The following is an 18774-nucleotide window of genomic DNA, read 5'->3' on the forward strand; positions in this document are numbered from 1 at the left end:
TAATGGAGAATTTCTCAAGATACAACACCACAATGAAGCTATTCAATACTCGCCATTAGATTTGAGAGCTTTTATGTATCAAAGAGGATATGGGAGGAATGCAAAGACAAGTCACAAGCTGAGAGAAAATTTTGGTATGATATTATCTTCAAATGATTAGTAGCCATAAGAAAGAATATCTTTGAAGGAAAAGACCGAATTGAATTTGGAAATGAGAGAACACGATGACCAGGAAGTTCACGGAAACTGAAATATTAGTGACCGACGAATAATGAAAAGCTACTCCACCTCATTAGTGACCACGAATTATGGAAAAGGAAACAAGAAGTTGCCGTTAGCTCCCTACCATGTTGGATGAGATGAGATAGGCCCTGACTTCATGCCGTTAGGAGGTAGATGGCGGCAAACTCAGACATGGCTGGAGGAAGTTTAAACTGATAGTCACTTTGCTGTGAGTTTCAGCTGCCGTGGTCACACTGAAGAGCAACTGACTGGCCAAGGCGATGGGCGTATCCCCAAGGCCCCGCCCTGCTCTGTAGCCCGGCTGCCCTTGTGTCACCTTTTCTCATTCCCTCTTCTCCCTCCTAAGACCCATTTGCTTCCTGGATTGGGCTTCCTCCTGGCCTCCACTCCGTCATCCTGTACGGAGTCCCATTTGGACCACCCATTTCCCTTTGATCCTCAATGTGTATGTTGGGATAAGGTGTGCATATATGTTTATGTGGGTGTGTATGCCTGTTTACATGCACATTTGTATATATGTGTGAGCCAGAGGCCAATGGCAGATGTTGTCCTGAATCACTCTTCATCTCATTTTTTGGGACTGGGTCCCTCACTGAGCTAATCAAGTCATCAAGGCTGCCTGGCCAGTGAGGTTCAGGGATCTGCCGGTCTGTGCCTCCCCAGTGCTGGGATTACAGATGTGTGCCAGCACACCTGGCTTCTACATAGGCGCTGGCCATCTGAGCTCGGGTTCTCGTGCGAGCAAGGCAAGAGCTTTACCACCTGAACATCTCCCTGGCCTCCCATTAGCTCATCTCTTTCCCTCCCAGTGCCTGCGAAATCTGCGGAATGTTTTCTAATATCTAGAAAACAGCATCTGCTGCTTTGCCGAACCAGCTTCCCATCTGTTCCTCTCTCTCAATAATTTCCTCTGGCTCCTCTCAGCCTCACTCTCTCTGCCCTTTGCTCTCAGCATGACAGCACCATGTCTTCGCCCCTCTCTTGTTCCTCTTTGGGTAGTCACTGGTTCTGTCACAGGCAGTAGGAGAGAGGGTAGTAAATGTGCCTGTCCCATCGACTCCCCGACACAACCTCAGGTGCTTTGAGTCTTGAAGCTGACACCACCTCTCTTATGTCATGGTCATCAGTCTGCCCGTCTGTCTGGCCGCACACCACACCCCACCCCTGTGCACAGTTCCCACTCCCTTCTTAGTGGGGAATCCCTAGCTGTATGCAAACGTGTTTTAAACGTGTGTGATACATGCTAATAATCACTCCTGTCACAAATTTGCAATTATTAGTAAGTTGAGGTCCGCTGTGGATGAAAACAATGCGTCAGTACTTCTTTGGTGTCCTTTGACCCCCTGGAGGCTTCCTATACCAAGAATATACCAAGACTCTCCTCTCCTGCTGTGCAGGGTCTAACCAGAGGGTCAGGTTAGCCTCAGAGTCTGAGATACCTATGAACCATCTTTCAAATCTGTGCTTCCAGAAGCACACCTGCAGCCTTTGTGATCCTCCTGCAGGCGACCCAAGGCTTCCCACAGAGGGAGGTCCTCGGATCAGGGAGGTCTTTAACCCACTCTGTATGGCACTTGAAAGCGGTCCTCCTGTTGGGTCTCTGCCGTCCAGTTCTATTTGTAATTCAGTATACTCGAGTTTCCTGACGTGCCAGCTCTGTTTCCCCATAGAGGAACCACTAAGGGTGTTTTTTTTCTTTCCATTTCAGCTTTGAGGGTTAGAAAACTTTTGGTCCTGCTTTCATGTTGTTGTAAAAGCCTCCTGGTCACCTTGTTGCAGGCTCACTCTTTTTAAAGCATTTTTCGAGTGTCTTTAATATCAGCTGCGGACATGAGCCTCATGGAGATTCAGTGTGAACTGAGCTAGCTTCTAAAGAAGCCAGCAGAGAATATCAGTGCAAAGCTGATCTCCGGCCAGATCATGTTTTCTTGGCTCCTTTAGCGATAGGATTCATAAGGAGTTCATCCATCTACATACCCATATTAATCAAAAGTCCCCCAAAGTAAGCTACCTCTATGGGAGGCCAGATACTCAAAGAAACTGACTTTTTGAGCCTTCCTCTTTTGAAAGTATTTTTTTTTTCAAGTGCTTTGAAGCTGAACATATTATGAGATTTCACAGTCTACCTGTTTCGGCAGCCCTTTCTGAGAGTGTGTAGCACTGGGGACACCTTCTGGAGCCTCATAGAAATGGCGGTGTTTCACAGAAATCCCTCTAAAGGCCTTCAAGGTAGACTCTGTTAAGTGTCTCTTCCTAGATCCCTCACAGCTACACTCCCGAGACATCTCTTCAAGGGCAAGGTCAGTGATGAAATCCAAAGAACGAATTGCCAGTTCCGTGTGTGTGTGTGTGTGTGTGTGTGTGTGTGTGTGTGTGTTTGTGTTTGGAGTGGGGGGTGGATTGTGATGTCTTTTGGCATGAGAAGGCCTGTTTTGTGACTTGCCAACGAGAGAATAGCCTGGCAGGAAGCAGTCCAGGAACACCCACACCTGTGGCTCAGGAGGGTTGCCAGCAAGGCTGTTAAGAGTGTGAGTTTTGGGTCAGTCTAGCACAGCCCAGCAAATTGCTTGCCTCTATTTTGTCATTTGAAAAGTGGTAGGACTTGAGGTATCCAGGTATAGAGAATAAATTGAGCAGTGTTTATGGGGTGCCTGGCGGGATGCTGGTGAGCAAGGTTAGCTGTGGTTACCTAACACAGGCTCCCATTGGTACATGTACTTTCCCGCCATCTTCTTTGTGACTTTCTCCCCACCATCATGGGGTCATGGCCTCTCAGCCTTGAACATACACTGGAATCGTGGCAGGAGCTTTCAAATGGCCTGTATCAAGTAAATCCAATTTCTTCAGCTGTATCTTGGGCCTCAGTCTTTTAAGATCCCACAGGTGGCCCCAAAGGGCAGTCACTTGTGAGAAACCCTCCTGAGGACTTCAGAGACTATGGTTCCATCTCTAAGACCTGAGGGATTTGAGTTTCAGCTACTCATCTCTCACCGCCTTCCCCTTGGACTCACGGCCAGTTGGAAGTGTTGGAAACATGATGGCATCAGAGGGCTGAGGCAAGCTGCTCTCCCTTTTGTGTCTGTTGTTGGCTCTTCCTCTTCATGTGGCTTGGCTTGAATGGATGCTAGCAGGGAAGGTTCCAGCAGCCACATCTGCTTCTGTCTATCTTTTGCTTTCCAGCGTAGGAAGAGCTACAATTTAAGGCAGCTCAAATCCAGGCGGGAGCATGGCAGGAACTTGGAGTTTCAGAAGCAGGAGAACATGCCACCTAGTAACACAGCTCAAAGCAAAGTTTTCATCTGTTACCTTTAGAAACTGGGAGGACGAGCATATTGTAACAGAGATTCAGAAGAAAGAGGGAGGGAAGAACGGAGGGAGGGAGAGAGAGGAATAAAAGAAAGAGAAAGAAGGAGGGAGAACTGTCCAATAGGAGAGAAGCAGAAGAAGAAGGGGAATGTTTTTTAACCCCAAGATATAATAACTATATATTAAGTGTGTCACTAGATGATAAACTAGCTGTCTGCATCGCATTTTCTAATGCAGCGCCATTGGCCAGATTTTCTGTCTGAAGGAAATAGACTCTACCTGATGATGGAAGGGGAGGCAGCATTTCCTTGCAAAGCTCTGTGCTTACAGGAGTTGGAGAGATCCCTGAGGTCATTTTTATGCCATCCAATGCAATGCTCAGACAAGACAAGATCGTATGCGTGGTCTGGACATACGTGCGTGGGAAAGCTGGAGCCGACCTCAGATGTCCTCCTCTGCCACTGCCCACCTTACTTTTTGAGGCAGGTTCTCTCCATAAACCCAGAGCACGTCATTTCAGCTAGACTGGTGGCAAGCCCTGTCTTCCTTGTGGCCCTCCAGCACAAAGGGTTGATAGAGTGTACCGTCATGACCAGCTTGTACATGAGTGGGGGACAGGATCAGAACTCAGGTCCTCAGAAAACACTTTACTCACTGAACTATCTCCCTGGGCCCCAAAGATCTTCGTATATGAACTAACAGGACATTTCCCCCTCTCCTGTATATGTGAGTGTGGTGTGGTGTTTGTGCATGTGTGTTTGCATGCCCATGAATGTGCGGTTGCTCGTCTATTCACAGGCATGTGAAGACATCAGGTGTCTTCCCTAACCACTCTCCACCTCATTTATTCAGGAAGGGTCTCTGGACTGAATCCACAGCTCACTGGTCCCACTAGCCTAACTAGCCAGCTTGCTCCAGGGATCCCATTTCTGTCGTCTAAGCACCAGAATTAGGGTCAGGGATCTGTGCCCACCTAGCATTCATACGCGTTCTGGGCATCTGAATTCTGGTCCTCACACTCGCAATAGCGAGCACTGTAACTGCTGAGCCGTGTCCTCTCCCTTAGGGGACTTTTGAGTAGCATTCCTCATTCAATGAATGTTAAGTGAGCCGAATGAAGGTGTAGAGTGCTCTAGGCAGAGGGAGAGCATGTTCCGTAGGCTGACAATGAGAAAGAACTGTCTTGGTCCTTGGAGAATTTCATTGAGAACTGAGCAGATGAGGAGAGTGGAGAATGGGGAGGCTCAGGGCAGTAGGGAAAGAGTAGGAAGTTTGGCCATGATGAGCTTCTCTGCCTCCAGCCCACTGGCCTTGGTGTTGCTGGAAGCTGGAGTCTCTCCTCTCTGGGTATAGTGAGTTTCCTCCAGGCCGAAGCCGGGACAGTGGCTCTGCAAGTAACGTGTTGAAGACCCTCAGGAGAAACTATAGGAGAGTGAGGGAAGCCAGAGAGAATGGGAGGGGGGAGGAGAACTGTGGCTTAAGAAGTAACTCTGACCCCAACCAGATCCCACAGGGAGCCCTGGAGAGTGGAGCGAGCCACCAGAGCTTGTCCCACTCACAGCCTGGGAAGCTGGGTTCTCAGAGCACCACACCCATCAACCCCTCCTTTGCCTACCTATGAGCCCTCCCTGCAGGAAGGAATTTGTAGTGTGTGAGGCACTGTCTATCAGCGCAGAGCAATGCTCCAGACAGCGGTGCTCCCAGCACCCACAGCCTCAGGCAATGGGCACATCCTCCTAGCAGGGAGGAATCTAGACTTGAGCCATCAGTATCTATTGCCTCAGTTTAGAAAGTAGCATTTGTCAGTTTTCTTTGTCCAGCCAGATAAAGCCATCCAAAGGTCCTTTGCATAAAGCCGGATGCTGTCCTGACCCTCAGTGAAGGACACTTCCGGAACCCAGGTGTAAAGAGTAAATGAATCAGCAGTCACTGTGTCCATTGCACAGCTGTGCTGACCACAGTTCTCCCCACCACCTGAACCTGAGTGGGACCTCACTGCCCAGACCTGGGTGTCTATGACCTTCACCTTCCCGTCTACAGACACCCTGGGAACTCCAACACACAGCTGAAGCAGGAGCTTGTTCTTCGGCTTTTATTTTGTTGCGGCGCATCCTGCCATGGAGGGAGGTCAGGTGGAGGGAGGTCAGGAAATGAGAGAGGTGGATTTTTTTTTTTTTAACTGCGTAGCACAAAGGTTTCTACTGATCCTTACCCATGAGATCAAAATAAAACAGAAAGAAGGAGGCTCCTGAGCCTGGCTCATCAGCCTGTGTTTGACATTCAGAAGAAGCTGTCGTGGTCCAAAGGAGTGTCCTCTCCTGGCGTCTCCAGCGAGTCTTCCGAATTGAAGCTGTATTGATTTTCCCTGATTGCTGCACACTCTCCTTTAAAAATAACTGGGTCTAATCCTGTGAGGGGAAGCACAGCCGGAAAGTAATCATCTGTGCCTGGGGGAGAAATGAATCTGGTCTATACCTGAAGGGGAAACAAATCTTTTTTTGGGGGGAGGGGTGGTTACACCGATGTTGGCTCTGAAGCAGGGGGCAGGGTTTACTAAATTCAAGCCTCTGTTTGGCTAAAGGTCTCATTGCATTGAACTGTCTTGTTTGTTTCCAAAGAGACCTCTCGCTTCCCAGTTGAGGTGTTGTTTTTTCCCCCCAGTGTGCAGACACTCCACAGCTTTGTGTTTTTCCTTGACAGACATCCCCACATGCTCTCTTTTCAATCTGGAAGACATCGGGAAGGGGGCTGCCAGTGCTGCATGAGAGAAGGCTATTATATGCACCACGACCCAGCAGAGGGTCCCCCAGGCATCTCCGCTGACCTGGGGTGATTTAATAAGGGCTCATAATTGTCCTTTGCTGGTTTTCGTGGTCCCTAGCTGGGGAGGCTACAGTGTTAACCCCACATTAATTATCAGCTCTGTCCTCGGCTATCACAGTGACTTCCCACCCGTGGTGGCTGCTCATCACTGGAAGCATCTGGGAAGACTTCAAACTAACTCCTGGGCCCTACCCGAGACCTGAATCTGCCCAAGGATGGGCCAAGAGTCTTTATTGTATCAAGTTTCTCAGATTTTCTGTATTCTCCCCCCAACGAGAGGCTCTGCCAAGAAATCAGAGTCAAAAAAAAAAAATTGATCTAGAACAAGCCTAGCGGATGCTCAAGAAAGACAAGGCCATCCTAGGTGAGGGTATGAGTGCGGCTCACTGCTCACCTGTCCTCATTTACCCACCTACCCTGCCAGCCAGCCAATCAAACACTCATGGAGCTCAGTGACTGTGTAATAGACTTTACGCTGCAGGGATGGGGAGAAGACTCCGCCCTCCCGGGCTCAAGGCTCCGTACTGAGCCCAGTTACAGATGATGCTATCTCCAGGATTCCTCTAGGGGAAATAACCTGCTCTTCCCTCATAAGGACAGCAGGCAATATTCTGCTCAGAGCCTTCATTAGGCAGATAAATAACATTGATTTTTTTTTCCCTGTTGATTTTTGAAATGAATTAAGATTAGGATTCCATTTGTAGTAATCATATGAAACATTCCCTTAAAATAAGCCTACCAAATGATAATAGAGTGTACTGCCACCATGTAAATAGTGACTGGCTTAAATTCATCTGAATACCAAGCATGACTGTTCGGTGGCTTCCTTTAACATTAAACGTGCATAGGTCATATAATTGAGCAGTTCCCTACAAAAGAATTTGCCCAATAAGGAGTTACTCAGTTTTCCAGTACTATAACAAGCACCTGAGCCAATCATAAAGAGAAAGGTTTGTTTCAACGCACAGTTTTAGAGGCATCAGTCCATAGTTGATTTGTCTTGTTTCTTATGGGTAGGGATATAAGGCAGAGTAAAGCCATTCACCTCATTCTGAGCCAGAGAGCCAGAGAGAAGAAGAGGAGAGCAGCACTCTGCTATCCCCTTTGATGCTCTATCCCCAGTGACCTAAAGGCCCTCTAGGCCTTACTTCTCAAAACACCCACCACCTATGAATAGCACCGAGCTACAGTCCAAGCTTTAATACATGAACCTTTGGGGGAACATACCAGATCCAAATCAAAGCAGAGAATAAACATGTCCACACAAAGGCTTATGTGCTCGTAGCAACTTTATTAACAGCATCCAAAAGCCAGAAACAGCTTGGATGTCCATCAACAAGAACGTCGATGAGTATCCATCCTATAAAGTACTGCTCCGCTTTTAAAAACAATACTGTTCCGCAAAACAACACTAACAATAAAATGTTTAGTATGAACCAAAGAAGTCAGGACTGGCAAGCATAGACGTCAGACTCCATTTCTGTGAAGCTGTGGGCAGAACTTATCCACCGTGCCATAAAGCACAAATCCACAATGATGATAGCTTTTGTAACTTTCAAGGGAATGACAGGCGCAATCTGTCTACAGGAGTGGCAGTAGGTGCTTGGGTATGTGTATTTGTAGATGTTCTTCAAGCAGTGTGCTGATGAGTTAATTTTGTAAGTAAACCACACCTCGATCAAATTGCTATATTAGGTAATATCGAATAGGCAGAAATCAGAAGGTGGTAGCGGGGTGCCTGAGATTCAGGCAACAGGACTCCAGGCCTCAGTGGGAAGTATGCATCATCCTGAAACATGGATGAGAAGCTGTGATGAGCTGGGGAGACGATGTATCTCCAAAGAGAAGACAGGACTGTGTGCCAGGGACTTCTGCTGAGCCTGAATTCAAATGCTGCCAGAATGATTAAGTAAGCAAACTGGGCTGATACTTACAGTAAGATACAGGGCAAGAAGGGATAAGTCCAGAACAAAGTCATGAAACAAAGTCCGAACAGAGGAACGGGAGTGAGCCCAGCACCTTGGCCTTGGTGACATCCAAAGGCCTTTCTAATCTAATGAGTGATACCTGAACACTTGGGCTTCGGTGTCAGCTAATTTGCCCTGAACCTCTTTACCCAGAACTTGAGTGTCAGCAAAGCTCACCAATGGGGCCAGCATTGGGATGTGTCAGTCAAGCAAGGTGCTGAGGGATCAGCATCGTGAGGGACAGGTTTGGTTTGGTTTGGTGGTTTGGTTTGGTTGTTTTTGGTTTGGTTTGGTTTGGTTTGGTCTGCTGTTTGGTTTGGTTTGGTTTGGTTTGGTTTGGTTTGGTTTGGTTTGGTTTGGTCTGGTGTTTGGTTTGGTTTGGTTTGATTTCTTTCAGGATCCCAATAGGAAGTGCCTCACATTCCTCACCCTAATCCCAGCTCTGCTTTCTGTTTGTCTGGGAGCAGATCCCCATTCATTCCTGTGTAGGCTTGGCCCTGCAGTTCAGGCAACACACCATTTCTGGTGCCCTGTTAAGGTCCTGAGGGAGCTCACAGTCAACAGAGGGTGAGAAGGAAAATGGGAGAGGGGAATCCCAGGAGTCTGGGCATGCTTGGAGGGGGAGATCCTGGATCCAGGCTGAGATGAGCAGTCTGCTACAATTTGAGAAGTGAGACTGCTGAGATCTGAAGAAGGCAAGTCCAAGAAAGGGCCCAAGGCTGTCCTTCCAGATCTTTCTGGTATAGGCTATGAAAATGGCCTTAGAAAATGAGAGTCCAGGGGCTGAGAACCTGTAACTTACAATGCCTCCTCACCTTGGTAGGTTTACACCATGTGTCAAGCCCTACAGTGCCCTCGTATCCCAGATGGAGTCCATCCCTGCCACCTCAGTGACCACCAGCTCGCCAGCAGTCCCGCCCATGGTGGAGTCTACTGAGATGGACTACAGCGATTCCATCAAGTAAGGAGCCAAAAACAATGCGGGCTTGTCCTTTGCTGCATCTTTTCCTCTCACTGAACTTCCATTCTCAACACCCATCCCTCATCTGTCCATTCAGCCACACACTAGCCAACAGTTATGTGACTGGATTCTGTGTGCTAGGCCCACCACTGGCTCTTTGAGTTAGAGAGCCGAGAACCATCTTTGCTCTCCGGTAGGAGATAGAGTTCTTACCCCTGGGGCACTGAGTCCTTCCTCCCCTCTACCCCTCCACAGAGCAAAGCTCTGCAAACAGGACGGTAGTCAAGGTAGAGAGCAGAAAGTAACATCAATATCCATCCATCAAATGCTGTGCCCTCACAATAAAATGCTCTGAGGAATTAGGAAATTCAGCTAGGTATGGTGGCACATGCCTGTCCCGCCAGCCCTCAGGAGCCTGAGGCTGGAGGATGATAAGCTTGAGGCCAGCCTGGGCTACAGAGTGACACCCGGTCTCAAAAACAAAGTCAAACATTATGAACTGAGGACACATCCAAACTGAAAAACCGTACATGCTTCCCAGCATGCCTTGTAAGTTGGATGTGAACTTGGTGCCCCAGGAAAGGGTAGCTGCTGGGAAACTGAGCAGCGTAGTGGCTCACTATACAGAGGAAAGCTGAGCACTGCCAGCTTAAGAGAAAGTGTCCTTTGGGTGATGTTCTCTACTTAACTCTGGGATATGGCAGAGAGGAAGAGAAAGATGGTGTTGAGGGGAGGTAGAACTGGGCTGGTGGTGATTGCTGCCAAGTAAATGATTCTCTCACTTCCTTAAACTCCCCAGGACTATCCTTATGGATGACGAGGCTGGACCTGAAGAAAGAGAAAGCAAAAAACCCACAGAATCCACCGAGTTCTCAGAAGTATGGTTCCTTTGCTCCTGGGCAGGGTTAGCAAGTAAAAAATCCTTCCCAAAGCTGAGAGAGAAAGAGAGACCATGATCAGAGTGCCAAGCACAACACCAGCTGGTGTGGAGCTGGCATGAGGCCAGGTCACTTCTCCCCAGAGTGAGCACCTCATTCAGAGCCCAGGATACCTCGGGACATGGAAAGTAAAAACCTGGTGCTCTCCAGGCCTGGGTAGTCGTGTGGTCTTCCCACTCCTTGCACAGGGGCAGCTAACAGAAAAATCTTTATCTCAGGAATAATGCAGTATATGCAGAGTTTAAAGCCCTGGGCTAGAGAAATGTCCCAGTGGCTAAACTCCTGTTAGGCTGGCCTGAGGACTTGGGTTAAGATCTCCAGCACCCATACAGAAGCCAGACTTCTTGTCACACACCAGGAATCCAGCACTGGTTGCATGGTCTAGCTGAATTGCTGAGCTTCGGGTTCAGTGAGAGGCTGTGCCTCAAAAAGATAAGGTAGAGAGTGATCAAGACGTAAACATTGGCATTTAGCCTCCACATACCTAAGCACAGGCCCCTGCTCTCACATGTGCACACGATAAGCATGTATATACACATACACACCCCATACACACATAACCCCACACACATATAAAGAATGCATATCCTTAAACACTTCCTCTAGAATGATAGACTAAGAAAGCCATTGGAGACTAAAGTTCTCCACTAGAAAGATATTTTATTACACCTTAGAAATAGCAAGAAAAGAAAAAAAATTTAAAGTGCAAAATGAATTACTGTGTGCCCCAGCTAAGACAGAGTCATGGCAAAAAAGTGTGCATCAGCAGAGATTTTCATATATACAGGCAGGGAAGGGGACCAAATTGGTATAGCCTTTATGACATGTAACTTGGCAGGTTTATTAATACTTAAAATGCATACTTCTTCTTCTAAATTATCCTCCAGATATGCCTCTGTGTTTATATGAATATATAATTAGTCTTGTATATCAAGCTTTGTTTATAAGAGCAAGAACATTTTGGAAACAACAATTCTGCCAACAAGAGATTAACTGAATAAACCAAATTGCATCTGCACAAGGCAGTGCTATAGAATTCTGGTATAAAAAGCAAATAGCTTCTCCACCAGTTTGGTATAATTTCTAAAGTATTAAATAAAAAGTGCTAGGTAAAAAATGGGCACATAGTGTGCTACCATTTGTGTCAAGGCAGAAGTATATAAAAACAACCACCAATAGTTATTTTTAATATTAGATACATATGATTTATGATTAAACATATGCAGGTTTGCCTGCATATGTGTGTGTGTGTGTGTGTGTGTGTGTGTGTGTGTGTGTGTACAGTGCCCACAGAGGCCAGAAAAGGGCATCAGACCCTCTAGAACTGGACAGATGGTTATAAGTGGTCAGGCAGGTGGTGGGAATAGAACCCAGATCCCTGCAAGAAGAGCCATTGCTCTTACCCACTGAGCCATCTCTCCAGCCCCAACAGCTAGTACTTGTCGAGCACCTACTATACTTTCCATAATTATAAACATTTGTCTCTGGTGATGAAAACCATTTTCTTTTCCCACATCAAGCAGTCTGGCTGGCAGTGTTTATGTCTCTTAAATGGCAGCATAGATATATTTGCTTCTGCATAGAATATCTTAAGTGCCAGGGTCAGGAGAGCAGGGCATATTCTTTTTCCTGTTCTGCTCGCCATTCTATCGCCAGCATCTAGAACTGGTCCGTTGTATGTCTAGAACTGGATCATCATACGTAAGTACTAGTCATATAAAGACTGCACAGTCAGTTAGGAGCACTTACTGCTCTTCGAGCGGATGTGAACATCTGGAAGTGCCCAACCACCTGTAACTCCAGCTGCAGAACATCTGCCATTGCCTTCCAGCCTCTGTGGACATCTCCAGTCTCAAATGCACACATATATGTATGAAAAGTATTTTAAAACAAATTTTCAAAAATTAGTCAAATGAAGAAAATAAGTAGATGGAATCTACAAAAAACAAAACCAAACTGAACAGTGGTTACCTAAGCGACAACTGAAGAGTAAGGAATATTGGTGGAAGTATTGTTTTTTAGCTGTATGCATTTTATTTTAAATAATATGTATCAACCACTTCCTATATTCCAACACATGAAGTGTGGCTAGACATATATACACAGGGCAGAGAGGTATATGCGTATGTGTGCGCTATAACCTATCAGTTGATTGTAATTTCTTTCCTTAGATCTTCCCCTGCTTTTTAATTTCACACATTTGTCTTCTGAATACTCATTAATTTCCATCTTCAGAGACGCTTGCCATGGAAAATTCCATGCAATACAAAAAAAGTCAAAACAAAACTCCTTCGAATCCCATCCTGCATAAGAAAATTACTACTGAAATTCTTAGCAGTCTCCAAGATATCTGTTTCACAAAGCTCAGAATGAGTTTACACCCACCCATCCCTTCAGAGTGTGACTCACATGAATGAAACCACCTTCTCTCTCAAGAACATGTTGTATGTATGGTTCCTGGCCCACAAATACACACTGTGTCGCCTTCTGTGGATGGAGAGGTACTGACACAGACTTTATTTAAAGCATGCTATTTCTTGTGGGCAGACAGCTTGTTTTCAGAGCTCCCTTTTTAAAAGGACTCTGCTGTACATATATGTACATTTGGGGCATTTATTGTTACAGGGGGAAATGTCCAGTTTTTTAAAATGTATTTTCAATGACATGGTCTTGTGTTAGGGATGGGGGGGTCCTACGTGCAGTACCCATGGTGGCCAGAAGAGAGAGCCAGATCCCCTGGAGCTGCAGTTACAGGTGCCCACGGTGCTGGAAAACAAAGTGGGGTCCTCTGATAGCAGTACCTGCTCCTCGCCACCGAGCCATAAAATCTCGCCATCCCCCACACGCCCCGTGTTTATCATCATGTTTGCCACATTTTCTTTTTCTGAAAGGGAAGGAGAGGCGTGCATTGATGATGAACTGTTGCGCATGCTTGCTTGCTTTTCCTCACTCTCATTCCCAGGCAATGAAATACAGCTCCGTAGGAACAGACAGAAGCCAGAGCCAGGTAGACTACCCAGAATCCCCGTGGATCTTTGAACAGGAGGAGATGCTTTCCATTGGGATAGAGGAAGTAAGTGAGACCCCTGAGGTCCTTAACCACCCAGCAGGGATACGTCCAAGCTCCTCCTCCCCCCCCCCCCCCCCCCTCCCCCTCCCCCTCCTCCTCCTCCTCCTCCTCCATTTTGGAAACTAACATCTACCGAGAGCATTTCCCCTGTTACCTTCACACGTGTTCGGGAGTCAAAAGTCAGGAACGAGTCTGTCCACTGACAAGATGTAACTCGCCCCCTGCAGACCCCTCGCCCTGACAGCTGTTCCCATGCGGGATGACTTTCTCTCCCCGCGGGTGTCTGATGACTTTCTTTCCCCGCAGGTGTTTGACATTTTGCCCCTCTATGGAGTTCTGCAGCCGTACAGCAGCCATCAGATCTCGTTTACCTTCTACGGACACTGTGACATCACGGCGCGGGCCAAAGCTCTGTGTGAAGTGGAGGGAGGGCCCACGTATGAAATCATACTGAAGGGAGAGGCTTCCCTGGTCAGCTACTCCTTTGACACGACTAACATTAACTATGGATTACAGGTAGTGCAGATATCAGGTGGGGGTTGTCTGGGTTTGCCTTAAACCTGGATCGTAGTCCTCATCCTTGAATCTCCTTAGGTCCCACCACGCATGCCCTTCATCCCTAACGAGCTTCCCTGCCCCAGCTCCCCCGCTCGCCACCGTTTTCTCCTGCTCTTCTCACTGTTTCCTCAAGCTAAGCGTCAAAGACTCCCGTTTTTTCAGCTAGAAACTACCGTGGCTGTTCTGTTTCTCTCCTTAACACTATTTTCTCATGCCCCTCTCTTTGCAATCTGCGGGGCTCTTTTGCTACCCTCCCCTAGACAGGCCACATGCAAGCAGCCAGTGCTTCCAAGCGCCCACCTGAGTCCCACGCCACGTCACCCTAATCGCTACAGGACTTCATCAAGCCATAGCTAAATTTTTGTTTTGATGTTTTTGTTTTTGATTTCTAAAGACAAGAGACTCGTGCAATCCAGACTTATCTCAAACTCACTGCATAGCCAAGGGATGTCTTCAGCTTCCTGATCCTTCCATCTACACCTCCCAACTGCTAGGATTACATGCGTGCACAATTACATGCGTGCACAATGACACCTGGCTGCCAGGCCTAAATATGACAGCGGTGTGCTCACACTGTGGTCTATTCAGTGGGCCCAGCATTTGGTCGGGGGCTTCACATTTCAAAAACAAGCTCCCTGCCGTGTGACATCAATACTGCTGGTCCACAGACACACACAAGCAAGGGATTGCATCACTACTGACCCTGAGTGGGCACCATTGTCAGATAATTTCCTGGAAGCGCGTCTTCATCCCGTCAGTCCCTGGGCAGTTCATCCCAGCAGAACAGTATTGAGAAAAAGAGCAGGGTGGTTTTTTGTATTGTTTTCCTTAGTTCTGTCTTGTTTAAAATCTTGTCTGGATTCCCACTGTTACCTTAGGAACATCACCTCACCTCTCCAAGCGTCAGCATCTTTCACCTACAAGATGGGGAGGGGCAGCAATGTCTACCCCAGCGGTCAGTGCTTTTGCCCTGGTCACAGCAGACATCCAATCGCCATGAGTTCCCTCCTCTGTCACCCATCAGGTCACTTGGGATGTCCCAAGCCTTTCGAGTCTTTTTTTAATGGTTTATTCTTAGAGAATTTCATACAGTGCATTTTGATATTTGCCTCCTCACCCAACTCTTCTCAGCTCCTCCCCGACCTCCCCCACCCAACTGGTTCTATCCTGCACATGCTCCCCCTCCTCCTCCCTCCCCACTAAGCCCTGTTTGTACCGACGGACTGTTCCAGAGTGCGGGATCTGCCCTGGAGTGTGATACCAGTTTTGTCGCGCCATCAGCAAACGAACAAACAGAGACTCGGCTTGGGCGTGGTGCTTCATGCCCCCTCCCCCGTGCCTATGTGCAGCTGCCTGTTGAGTCTTCCTTAAAGTTGCCCACCACACCCGGCTCTCACAGCCCTTCCGCCCTCGCCTCCACGTAGGTCCCTGAGCCTCGAGAGGAGAGATGTGGTACAGACATCTCGCTTAGGAGTGAGCACTCTGAAGTCGAGGAAATCCACATGTTGGCCAGTTGTGTGGCTCTGTTATTGCCATCTTCCACAAAAAGAAGCTTCCCTCATGAGGGTTGAGAGATGATGGGTATAATATTAAAAGTCATTAGGTGTCGTTTTTTCTAGTATGTCCACTTAGCCCAGCTTTTCCCTGGCCCCTGACCTATCCAGCCGCAGGTTCTTGGCCTCAGTGGCGGGGTACCTCCCATCTTGTGGGGTAGACCATATATCCAATCAAAAGGTAGTTTGTTGCTGCCATAACTTTTATGTCACTACCAGTGGGTGTATCTATCTTGCCAGGCACCTCACGGTAGCTCATGGGGATGCACAACTAGGTGAGACTGATGTTTACTTTTCTCTCCCAGAAGCTCTCATAGCCCCTCCCAACACTCTGAAAGCAGCCAGCAGGAATGTAACTCCCAGTAGAGTGTCAGCGAGGTCTCCGAGTGTATCTTTGGCAATAAGGTCTTACTGTCAAGCCCTGGAAGAAAACCTACAGTATCAGCAACAGCCTATAATATGTGGGGAGTCTGTGAGACCCCTTCTCTTCTGTGGTTTTGTTTGGGATTTTTGAGACAGGGTCTCTCTGTGTAACCCTGGAAACTCATTATATAGACCAGGCTGACCGCCAACTCATAGAGACCTACCTGCCTCTGCTGCCTAATTACTGGGGTTATGGGACCACCACACCTACCTGTTAAGCCCTTATCTTACTGATGCTCCCTACACAGATACCAGGTTGACTGTAACCCCCCCCCATTATAAGCTATCCATTTAGTTGTGGCCAAGCTGGTTTACCCACTGCCTCTAATGAATCCCAGCCCCTTCTGCCTCCACATTTTCTCCACACTGTTCTTCTCATGTTCCACTCTGCCACCTCCAGACCTGTTCCTCCTGTCAGTCACAGCTCAGGCCCCTTCCAAAAGCTTACCTTGTCTTTACCTTCGCTTGACACTCATCTCAGCCACAGTACGCTTTCTAGCTGAGGTAGGGGCGGCAGCCAGGTAATTCTCTGTGTACTTCTTAGATTGTATGTCATGTACCAGGAGACTGTACTTCTGAGCCAATTTTTACTGCATTTAATTCCTGTTATAAAGCTAGAGCAAGTAATCATTGAATTGTGTCTGTAGATGGAAGGCTGCAACTGCATTCAGATTTTTCTGGCATTGGCTGCTGTCTTCTCTGCTCTGTGAGCCAAATAGAATTTGCTTTTCTTCTATAACCTCCAAGGTCCTCTGATAAACTCATCTCTGCAACTCGGCCACCCTACATGTACCCAGTTCTATCTAAGACAGCTAGTTTTGTCCTGGTTTTTCCTGGGAACCCCTAAAGTAGGCCTCAGTTTGGGGGGTGTAAGCCTGTCGTATGAGCTGGTGAATTACGTTAGCAAATCTCAACTGGCATGTAATGCCTATGGTCCCTTACACAAATGGGAAAATTCGTTCTAGAACATTCTGAATTTAAATCGTGTGTTTTTAATAGGATAAGATCAGAAGCAAACCCTCTCGGTTCAGAAAACTTATTTCAAGATGCTCTGGAACTTATTAGAAAACTTATTTCAAGAGTCTCCAGGGAGCCTCCTGCCCCTGGGAGACCCTTTATGATCAAATATGGATTGACCATTGTCTTCTGGAATGTAGGAGTGCATGTCTGGGGGGGGGGCACACTTGTCAGTCCCTCTTGTCAGGCTGAGAGAGAATCCCACAGACAAGTAACAGCCTTCTTCCACCTGCTCTCCAGCTGTTTGACCACGTCACGGAACGTGAAATCACACTGAAAAACATCGGGAAAGTTGGCTTTGAGTTCAAAGTTCTGACTAGCTACCAGTCTTCGCCGAAGAACATTCTCCCTGGAGTACCACTCATCCTGCCCAAGTCGGTGAGTTAGAACCGAGAGGGCTCACAGCAAACAGACAAGCCTCACGTGGGGCAGGGGTTAAAGAACCTAAAAGCTTGGAGTCATACATAGTGGCACATACCTGCAATGCGAGCATTCAGGAGGGTGAAGCAGGAGGATCAGGGAAAACTGACCCTTGGCTACTTAGCAAGTCTGAGGCCATTCTGTGTTATATGAGCCTCCGTTGACTGATGGATTGGTGGGTGGGTGGGGAGATGGATAGACAGATAGACTCTAGAACACCGGTTCATTGAACAGTCATTTACCACACCCTACATTGCCTGTTTCCAGATCAACAGACATGTGATGAACCAGCTAGATAGAGTCTATGGATTTTCCCCATGATAACAAATTTAATTTGCATCAGGTGTGATGGTGCGTCTTTCAAATCCCAACACTCTGGGGGACCTTACTTACATCCAAAGCCACCCTGGGCTGTATAATGAGATACTATCTCGACAGGGGGGTATCCCTTTCAGAGATTTCCTTGTTCCTTGGCGCTTCCTTCATACCAGCTATACCCAGTAAAAGCAACTTTCCATTAGCATGCTTGAAAACACCTGCAGCCTGCAAAGAGCCATTCCACCTTCAGAAGCAAGGGGGCAAGTTGCCCCTATTGATATTATGCTGACCTGGCAGGTTTTAAAAAACTTTTGTTGACTTTTTCTCCTTGTAAAGATGACACATGTTTATTGTGAGTCAAGAAATATTTTCAAAATGTATATAATTAGTTTATAATTATACGTAATCTTTTTCTCAAGATTTAGTTTTATTTATGTGTGATGTGAACCCAGGAAGGCCAGAGTTGAACTTCAGATCCCTAGAACTGGGGTTCCAGGCATTTGGGAGGCACCTAACCCAGGTCCTCTGTAGGAGCAGTAAGCCCTTTTAACTACTGCACCATCGCCCCAGCCCCTGTTCACAATCTTAAAATCCAGACATAAGGAATGCTGTTCTCTCTGATGTGTCACTCATTCCCACACCCATCGCCAGTCCCAAAGGCCCTTGGCCTGGGCATCCGTACATTAACTCTGCACTATTGTCGTTGCTGTGGCTTTTAAACCTGAGCTGGTATCTATTAAATCAACTCCCTTTTGTTCTTTCTCCTGGTTTGCCTTAACTTTTCTTTCAAATCTGCATCCATGTTTTATTTTTCTAACTTCCTAGGTTGAATGCTGACTTTTGTTTCTTAAAAAAAATAGTGGGAAACATAGCACCATTGTTCACTGAGTAAACCATCAGCCTTGCCTCATGAACTTTCAGAATTAAAAACGCAGTGGTGGCCCACACCTTTAACCCCAGCACTCAGAAAGCAGAGGCAGGCGGATCTTTTTGAGTTTGAGGCCTGCCTGGTCTTTAGAACAAATTCCAGGACATCCAAAGCTACACAGAGAAACCCTGTCTTGAAACGACAAAGGGCAGAAATCAGGCTAAAGAGATGGTTCAGTGTCTAAAAGGACCAGGGTTTGATTCCCAGCACCCGCATACCAGCTCATAACTGTCCATAACTCTGGTTCCA

General features: G+C 47.2%; 1 protein-coding gene across 1 annotated transcript in view; it reads left to right on the top strand.

Annotated features, from left to right (window-relative positions):
* Window positions 1-18774, top strand: part of Hydin (HYDIN axonemal central pair apparatus protein) — a 352204-nt gene that overhangs the window by 199454 nt on the left and 133976 nt on the right. The window contains exons 24-28 of the mRNA XM_055621008.1: window positions 9163-9300; window positions 10100-10178; window positions 13201-13311; window positions 13615-13824; window positions 17100-17237. Coding sequence (XP_055476983.1) covers window positions 9163-9300; window positions 10100-10178; window positions 13201-13311; window positions 13615-13824; window positions 17100-17237 — 676 coding nt within the window. The remainder of the gene's footprint in view (window positions 1-9162; window positions 9301-10099; window positions 10179-13200; window positions 13312-13614; window positions 13825-17099; window positions 17238-18774) is intronic.

Source organism: Psammomys obesus, unplaced genomic scaffold (assembly GCF_907164565.1).
Source record: "Psammomys obesus unplaced genomic scaffold, mPsaObe1.curated_primary_1811, whole genome shotgun sequence".
In the NCBI taxonomy this organism is placed as follows: Eukaryota; Metazoa; Chordata; class Mammalia; order Rodentia; family Muridae; genus Psammomys; species Psammomys obesus.